Source organism: Balearica regulorum, unplaced genomic scaffold (genome assembly GCF_011004875.1).
Source record: "Balearica regulorum gibbericeps isolate bBalReg1 unplaced genomic scaffold, bBalReg1.pri S41, whole genome shotgun sequence".
NCBI classification, from domain to species: Eukaryota; Metazoa; Chordata; class Aves; order Gruiformes; family Gruidae; genus Balearica; species Balearica regulorum.
The window spans coordinates 287,792-295,905 of NW_022679031.1; the positions used below are offsets into that span (position 1 = coordinate 287,792).

Below are 8,114 nucleotides of genomic sequence, written 5' to 3' on the forward strand. Positions count from 1 at the left end.
CTTCCCGACGTCAGGACGTACGGACGTACTGACGCACGGGCGTGTGACGTAAGCGCGCCGCCGCTAAAGCCCCGGCGCATGCGCAGATCCGCCCTTTTCCGCGGCGCGGTCGCTGCTGAGGAGACGGTGAGGGGAGGGCGCGGCCCGGGGGGGGGCTGAGGGGGTTTTGGGGGGATTTGGGGCGAATCTGAGGGGTTTTGGGGGGGTCTGAGGGGTTTTGGGGGGTCTGAGGGGTTTTTCGGGGGGGATCTTGGGGTGGTCGGGGGGGTTTGAGGGGTGTTAGGGAGGGTCTGGGGGGTTTGAGGGTTTTTTTGGAGGGGTCTGAGGGGGTTTGGGGGGGTTTCGGAAGGATCTGGGGGGGTCTGAGAGGTTTTTTGGGGGTCTGAGGGGGTTTGGGGGGGTTCGGAAGGATCTGGGGGGGTCTGAGAGGTTTTTTGGGGGACTGAGGGGCTTTTGGGGGGTCTGAGAGGTTTTTTTGGGGTCTGAGAAGTTTTTTGGGGGACTGAGGGGATTTTGGGGGGGTCTGAGAGTTTTTTTGGGGTCTGAGGGGATTTGGGGGGACTGAGGGGATTTTGGGGGGTTGGGGGTGCTCTGAAAGACCTAGGAAGGGCTGTGAGGCCTTGGGGGGGGTCTGAGGGGCTTTGGGGGGGCTGGGAGGTTATTTGGGGCCCTGGGGGGGGTGTCTGAGAGTTCTTTGGGGGGGTCCAAGAGTCCCACAGAGGAGGGGGGCTGGGAGACCCTGGGGGGGACCCCAAAAAAATGGGAGGGGGGGCCAAAACCGGGCGGGGGGGTGTGTGTGTGTATGTGCCCCCCGAGGCGCTGCCAGCGTCCCGGCCGTGCCCGTGTCCCCCCCCCCCCGCAGCCCTTTGTCCCCGCAGCCCTTTGCCAGGAGCCAAAGTCGCTTTGGGCGGGGAGTGGGTGTGTAACCCCCCCCCCAGCCCCCCAAAACGCCCCCCCCGGGGCAGAACCGCAGGGACTGGGACACCCCTGGGCTTCCTCTTGAGTTGGGGGGGCAGCAAGAACAGCCCCTCACCCCCCTTCCTGTTCCTGGGGGTCCCCCTCTCTTCCCTGGGGGTCCCCCTCTTTTTTTTTTTTAGGGAGGGGGCCCCCCTAACCCCCCCTAACCCCCCCTTTTGCTCCCCCCCCCCCAGCCCACCATGCAGCTCTTCATCCGCGCCCAGTCCCTCCACACCATCGAGGTCTCCGGCACCGAGACCGTCGCCCAAATCAAGGTGAGCCCTTCAGGGGTGCCCCCCCCCAAATACACCCCTTTTTTGGGGTGACTGACCCCCCCCCGTGTCCCTGTCCCCCCCCCCAGGCACGGGTGGCGGCGCTGCCGGGCGTCCCCCCCGCCGAGGACCAAGTGCTGCTCTTTGCCGGGACCCCCCTGGACGATGGCGCCGTGCTGGGACAGAGCCCCCTCCCCGAATTCGCCACCCTGGAGGTCTCCACGCGCCTCCTGGGGGGTATGTTTGGGGGGGGGCACTAATTACCGGGGCGCTCGTTAGCCTAACGAACCAACCGAACCCCCTGACACCCCATTTTCCTTCCCCCCCCCAGGGAAAGTCCACGGTTCCCTCGCCCGTGCCGGCAAAGTGAGGGGCCAGACCCCCAAGGTGAGTTTGGGGGGGCTCCCCCCTGATTTTTGCGACCCCCTTCAGCTCTGGGGGGGCTCCTCCCGGCTTTGGGGACCCCCCCCCTTGATTTTGGGGACACCTCCCCCTTCTTTCTCAGGTGGCCAAGCAGGAGAAGAAGAAGAAGAAGACGGGGCGAGCCAAGCGGCGCATGCAGTACAACCGCCGCTTCGTTAACGTCGTCCCCGGCTTCGGGAAGAAGAAGGGGCCCAACGCCAACTCCTGAGCGCCGGGCTCAGTAAACGGCAGCAGAATTGGGGCCAGTTTGTGGTTTTTTGGGGCTGGTTTGGGATTTGGTGGGGTTGGGGGTTTTTTTTTAGGGTTTTCTTTATTTGGGGAATTTTAAGGAGTTTTAAGTGGGGTGGGGGGGGTGAAACAATCCCTCTCGAGGGCCAAAGCGAGTCCCTGAGTAGGTGGGGGGCAGCTAATTAGCGAGAGAGAGGTAATTAGAGCTAATTAGCCGGGGGGGGTGTTGGTGGTAATGGGAGCAGCGCACAGGTGTGTGGAGAGGGGTTGTGCATGGGGTGGCGGAAATAGCCGAGCGCTGCCGGAAATACCCGAGTGACGGCGGGGGAGAGCCGAGCGGGGACGGAAAGAGCCGAAGCGGAGTCGAGCGGGAGTGGGAGGAGCCGTAGAGAGGGCGGGGCGAGCCGAGCGGCGCCGAAGCGAGGGCGGGGGGGTGGGCCGAGCACTACCGAGCGGCGCCGAAGCGAGGGCGGGGGGGTGGGCCGAGTACTACCGAGCGGCGCCGAAGCGAGGGCGGGGCGAGCCGAGGGCTCCCCGAGCGGCGCCGAAGCGTGACCGGAAATAGCCGAGGCGGAACCGGAAGAGACGAGAGTCATTCGCCAAGATGGCGGCGCCCGGTGAGGAGGCGCCGTGCGGCCTGTGCGGTGCCGCCGCCGCCCCGTACACCTGCCCGCGCTGCAACCGCCGCCTCTGCTCCCTCAGCTGCTACCGGGGCCACGGCGGCTGCGCCGAGGCCTTTTACCGCGAACAGGTGCTACAGGCCCTGGAAGCCGAGCGGGATACCCCGCCGAGCCGTCACCGCCTGGACTCCGCCTTCCACCGGCTACAGCAACTACGCGAGGCCGAGGATTCGAGTGGATGCGTAGGCCGCGACCTGTGGGAGAGTCTCAGCCCGGCGGAACAAGCGGATTTTCACCGGTTGTTAAACTCGGGGGAGGCGGCGAAGCTCCTGCCGCCCTGGAGACCGTGGTGGTGGCGGCGGGACCGACCCAAACCCGCGGCGGAGCCGCCAAAAACCCGAGAGGAGGAGGAGGAGGAGGAGGGAACCTCGGTCGGTCCCGCACCCCCTTTCCCCGCCATCATCCCCGCTCTGAGCAGCTTCCCCGCCCCTCCTCCCTCCCCGCTTCTCCCCTTCCAGCTTCCCAACGTCCTTTACGCGTACGCCTTCGCCCTCAGCCTGCACGCCGGCGACGAGACGCTTCTCCCCGAACTCCCCGCCGCCGCCATCGACGTCTCGGCCGCCCTCCGCTCCCGGCGTCCTTTCTCCTCCGTCGCCGAAGCCCTCGGCGTCGCCCGATACGACGCCGAAACCGCCGGTTACCCGCGATGCCCTTTGGGCGACGCCGGGACGGTTTTGGCCGTCGTCGAGCTCTTGGAAGGACGAGACGGGGAAGGGAACGCCGACGTCGTCATCGCTTTGGGTCACCTGGAAGGGTTGTTACGAAAGGGAGCACGCGGTTTAGAGGAGGAGGAACGACGTCGCTTCGTTAAAGCCCGGCGGAAGTGTCGGTACCTGTTGGCGTGGAGCCGGGAGACGGCGGCGGCGACGGCGGCGTTGGCGCGACTGGCGGGTGAGGCGCGACGCGTTCACGCCGCCATGACGGAGGCGGAGCTCGTTAGCGGCGGGGTTAACGGAGTACGGGGGGCCAGGGAGAAGAAGCTCATCGAGGAGTTGGATTAACGGACGGCGCTCGTTAACGAGCGCGGGGACGAACGGCGTGAGGGAGAGAACGTGATCGTTAAGGAACCGGATTAACGAACGGAGGTCGAGCCGGCGCTGGGAAAGCGGCTCGTTAAGGGACGGGACTAACGAACAAACACACCCCGGGGCCCCCCCCCCCCCCCCGGGCCTGTTTTGGGGGGTCACTACCCCAGGAATAAACCCGAAGCCTAACGAGCCGGAGCCGCTAACGAGCCAGAGCCGCTAACGAGCCAGAGCTGCTAAGGAATGTGGGGTGCTAATGGGGGGGGGGGGGCTAATTAGTTGTGGGGGTAACGAACGGGGGATGCTGACGAAGCCAGAAAAGGGGGTTTATTGCGGGCAGGGGCAACGTGGAGGCCGTGGGGCACAGGGGTGGGGGTCCCGCCGTGGGGCGCGGAGATGTGGGGCGCAGAGATGTGGGGCACAGTCTGGGTCTCGCCGTGGGGCGCGGAGATGTGGGGCGCAGAGATGTGGGGCGCAGAGATGTGGGGCGCAGTCTGGGTCCCGCCGTGGGGCGTGGAGATGTGGGGCGCAGAGATGTGGGGCGCAGTCTGGGTCCTGCCGTGGGGCGTGGAGATGTGGGGCGCAGAGATGTGGGGCGCAGAGATGTGGGGCGCAGTCTGGGTCCTGCCGTGGGGCGTGGAGATGTGGGGTGCAGAGATGTGGGGCGCAGACACCCGAGTCGCGCCGTGGGTCGCGCCGTGGGTCGCGTCAGTAGATGTGGGGCAGGAGGCGGTGGGGCACGCGGCGGCAGAGCAGCTCCCAGCCCCAGCCCAGCTCCCGCCGGCACCGGCGTTCGGCCACGGCCGCCCGGTGCTCCCGCAGCGCCGCCCCCGCCAGCACCGGCACCAGCGCCAGGGGGGGGTCCAGGCCTGGGGGGGGCACGGGGGGGCACCCCGTGTTGAGAGGGGGTCTGGGGGGGCACCCCGTGTTGAGAGGGGGGTTTGGGGGGGCACCCCGTGTTGAGAGGGGGGTCGGGGGGGGGCACCCCGTGTTGAGAGGGGGTCTGGGGGGGGGCACCCCGTGTTGAGAGGGGGGGTCTGGGGGTTTGGGGGGGGCACCCCGTGTTGAGAGGGGGGTCTGGGGGTTTGGGGGGGGCACCCAGGGAGGGTCCAGGATGTGGGGGGGCACCCAGAGGGGTTTGGGGCATGGGGGGGGGACACGCGGGGGGGCACTTAGGGGGACGCCCTGTTTTGAGAGGGGCACCAAGGGGGGTCTGGGGGGGGGGGGGGTGTGCACCCAGGGGGGGTCCCAGGCACCCGGGGGGGGTCTCCCTGTTTGGGGGGGGTTGTCCCGAGTTTGGGGCGTCTCCCCGTTCTTGGGGGGGGGGGTGTCCCTGGTTTGGGATTCTCCCTATTTTTGGGGGGGTGTCCCCATTTTGGGGGGGTGTCTCCCTGTTTCTGGGGGTGTCTCCCCATCTCGGGGGGTGTCCCCGTCTCGGGGGGGGTGTCCCCATTTCGGGGGGGTGTCCCCGTCTCGGGGGGTGTCCCCATCTCGGGGGGGGTGTCCCCGTCTCGGGGGGTGTCCCCCCGTCTCTGGGGGGGTGTCCCCATTTTGGGGGGTGTCCCTGTCTCTGGGGGATGTCCCTGTCTGGGGGGGTGTCCTCATCTCGGGGGGTGTCCCTGTCTGGGGGGGCTCACCGCAGGGCAGGCTCCAGGCCAGCGCCATCAGCAGCTCCCCCAGGTGATCGGGGCGTCGCACCAGCCCCCACCACCCCCCCGCCAGCAGCAGCCGCCCCGTGGCCGTGGGCACCGTGGGGAGACCTGGGGGGGGGAGGGGGGGTTGGGGGAGGGGCGGACACACCCTCCGGGCCCCTCCCCCCCCCCCACTCACCGCCCACGCGGGGGTCGTGGGGGTCGCGGCTGAAGAGGCTCCTCTGGGCCGTGGCGCCGTGGGAGATCCAGAACCCCACGGCTGGGGGGGGGTCAGCACCCCCCACCCCCCCAGTTCCACCAGTACCCGCCCCAGTCCCCCCCAGTTCCCTCCCAGTCCCACCAGTACCTGCCCCATCCCCCCCCAGGCACCCCGTTACCCCCCAGTGCCCTCGTTGTCCCCCCAGTCTCCCCTGTTCCAGTTCCCCCCCCAGTCCCCCTTGTTCCCCCCCAGTATCCCCCCTAGTCCCCCCAATTCCCCCCCAGTTCCCCCCCATTCCCCCCCCAGTTCCCCCATCTCCCCTTGTTTCCCCCCAGTCCCCCCCCAGTTTCCCCCCCCCCATTCCCCCCCCATTCCCCCCCCAGTTTCCCCCCCATTTCCCCCAGTTTCCCCCCCCATTCCCCCCCAGTTCCCCCCCCAGTCCCCCCAGTCCCCCCGCACCGTAGAGCAGGCCGCAGGCAGCAGCCGCAGGCAGGGGCAGGCAGCGGGGGCGGCGCAGCAGGAGGAGGGCGGGGAGGGGCCCCCCCAGGGGCAGCCAGGCCAGAGCCACGAACAGCCCCACGAACCCCCCCGGGCCGCGCGGGGCGGCCCCACGGAGCACCTGGGGGGGACCCCGAAATCACAGACAGACCCATGGGGGGGGACCCCAAAATCACAGACCCATGGGGGGACACCCCGAAATCAGACACAGACCCATGGGGGGACACCCCGAAATCACAGACAGACCCATGGGGGGACACCCCGAAATCACAGACCCATGGGGGGGACACCCCAAAATCACAGACCCATGGGGGGGACCCCGAAATCACAGACAGACCCATGGGGGGGGACACCCCAAAATCACAGACCCATGGGGGGGACACCCCGAAATCACACACAGACCCATGGGGGGACACCCCGAAATCACAGACCCATGGGGGACCCCGAAATCACAGACAGACCCATGGGGGGGGACACCCCAAAATCACACACAGACCCCATGGGGGGACACCCCAAAATCACAGACAGACCCATGGGGGGACACCCCGAAATCAGACACAGACCCATGGGGGGACACCCCAAAATCACAGACAGACCCATGGGGGGCACCCCAAAATCACACACAGACCCCATGGGGGGGACCCCGAAATCACAGACCAATGGGGGGGCACCCCAAAATCACACACAGACCCATGGGGGGGACCCCAAAATCACAGACCAATGGGGGGGACCCCGAAATCACACACAGACCCCATGGGGGGGACCCCAAAATCACAGACCAATGGGGGGGCACCCCAAAATCACACACAGACCCCCACGGGGGAGTCCACACCCACGGGGAACCCCCCCCCCCACGGGGACCCCCCCCAAAACCCCACACCCACGGGAGGGGGGTGACCCAAACCCCCCCACACCCCTCCACGGGGGGGCGGGCCCACACCCACGGGGGGGACCCCAAAACCCCACGGGGGGGGGAACCCCCAAAACCCCCCACCCACGGGGGACCCCCCCCAAAACCCCACACTCACGGGGGGGGGTGTGTGTGACCCAAACCCCCCACACCCCCCTCCATGGGGGGGAGGGGGGCCCACACACACGGGGGGGAAACCCCAAAACCCCCCACCCACGGGGGATTCCCCCCCCCCACCCACGGGGGACCCCCCCACGCCCCCCCCCCACCTGCAGACGCCGCAGCAGCCAGAGCCCCTGAGCAGCCGCCACCAGGGCGAGGGGCAGCGAGGGGCCCCCCCGGAGCCGGTGCTGCTCCCCCAGGGCCAGCATCAGCACCAGCCCCTGCGGACACGGACACGGGGGGGGGGACACGGACACGGGGGGGACACGGACACGGGGGGGACACGGACACGGGGGGGGCACGGACACGGGGGGGGGGGGACACGGGGGGGGGGGCCGTTACCCCTCCCCTGCCCGGTGTCCCCTCATCCCAGTTCCTCCCAGCAATCCCAGTTCGCCCCCCCACGTCCTTCCAACCGCCCCCCCTTCCCCCCCCCAGCCCCCCAGCGCCCCCCAGCCCCTCTTAGTCCATCCCAGTCCCCCCCCGTGCCCCCCCCTTTCTCATCCAGTGCCCCCCCCGGTCCCCCCAATGCCCCCCCCAGTCCCTCCCAATCCCCCCCAGTCCCCCCAATCCTCCCCAGTCCCCCCAATGCCCCCCCCCGTGCCCCCCAATCCCCCCCCAGTCCCTCCCAGTCCCCCCCAATCCTCCCCCAGTCCCCCCAGTGCCCCCCCCCAGTGCCCCCCCAATCCCTCCCAGTCCCCCCAGTGCCCCCCCAGTGCCCCCACCCAGGCGCAGAGGCCGGGCCGCTCCCAGCTGAGGGGCCGGGGGGGCTCCAGGGGGGTCCCCAGCTCCCCCCCCACGAAGAATTCGTACACGGGGTGTCCTGGGGGGGGGGGGGGGGCACGGACATGGCCTCAGCACCCAGGGGTGCCCCACAGCCCCCCAGTGGCACCCCCCAGCACCCACAGTCAGCCCCCACACCCCCCCCAGCACCCCATAGCACCCACCCAGCCCCCCCCCCCAGGACAACCCCCCCCCCAGGACCCCATAGCACCCACCCAGCCCCCCCCCAGCACCCTCAGACACCCCCCCCAGCCTCCCCCAGGACACCCCCCCCATCGCCCCCCACTCCCCCCCAGCACCCCATAGCACCCACCCAGCACCCCCC

At 69.3% G+C, this 8,114-nt stretch overlaps 3 protein-coding genes across 3 annotated transcripts; 2 read left to right on the top strand and 1 right to left on the bottom strand.

Moving 5' to 3' along the window:
* The first annotated feature begins 14 nt into the window (after positions 1-14).
* On the top strand, positions 15-1,893 carry FAU (FAU ubiquitin like and ribosomal protein S30 fusion). The gene is made up of 5 exons (XM_075741482.1): positions 15-126; positions 1,152-1,232; positions 1,319-1,466; positions 1,561-1,616; positions 1,735-1,893. The coding sequence occupies exons 1-5, from the start codon at positions 79-81 to the stop codon at positions 1,858-1,860; spliced, it is 459 nt and encodes a 152-aa protein (XP_075597597.1). The 5' UTR covers positions 15-78; the 3' UTR covers positions 1,861-1,893.
* A 171-nt stretch (positions 1,894-2,064) lies between these two features.
* On the top strand, positions 2,065-3,777 carry ZNHIT2 (zinc finger HIT-type containing 2). The gene has a single exon (XM_075741480.1). The coding sequence runs from the start codon at positions 2,485-2,487 to the stop codon at positions 3,559-3,561; it is 1,077 nt and encodes a 358-aa protein (XP_075597595.1). The 5' UTR covers positions 2,065-2,484; the 3' UTR covers positions 3,562-3,777.
* A 492-nt stretch (positions 3,778-4,269) lies between these two features.
* TM7SF2 (transmembrane 7 superfamily member 2) lies at positions 4,270-7,829 on the bottom strand (the record flags this gene model as incomplete). Its single annotated transcript, XM_075741460.1, has 6 exons — positions 4,270-4,454; positions 5,223-5,345; positions 5,416-5,496; positions 5,896-6,055; positions 7,114-7,227; positions 7,732-7,829. Coding segments are annotated over 6 exons (737 nt in total), but the record flags the coding sequence as incomplete, so codon positions are not given.
* Positions 7,830-8,114: the final 285 nt, after the last annotated feature.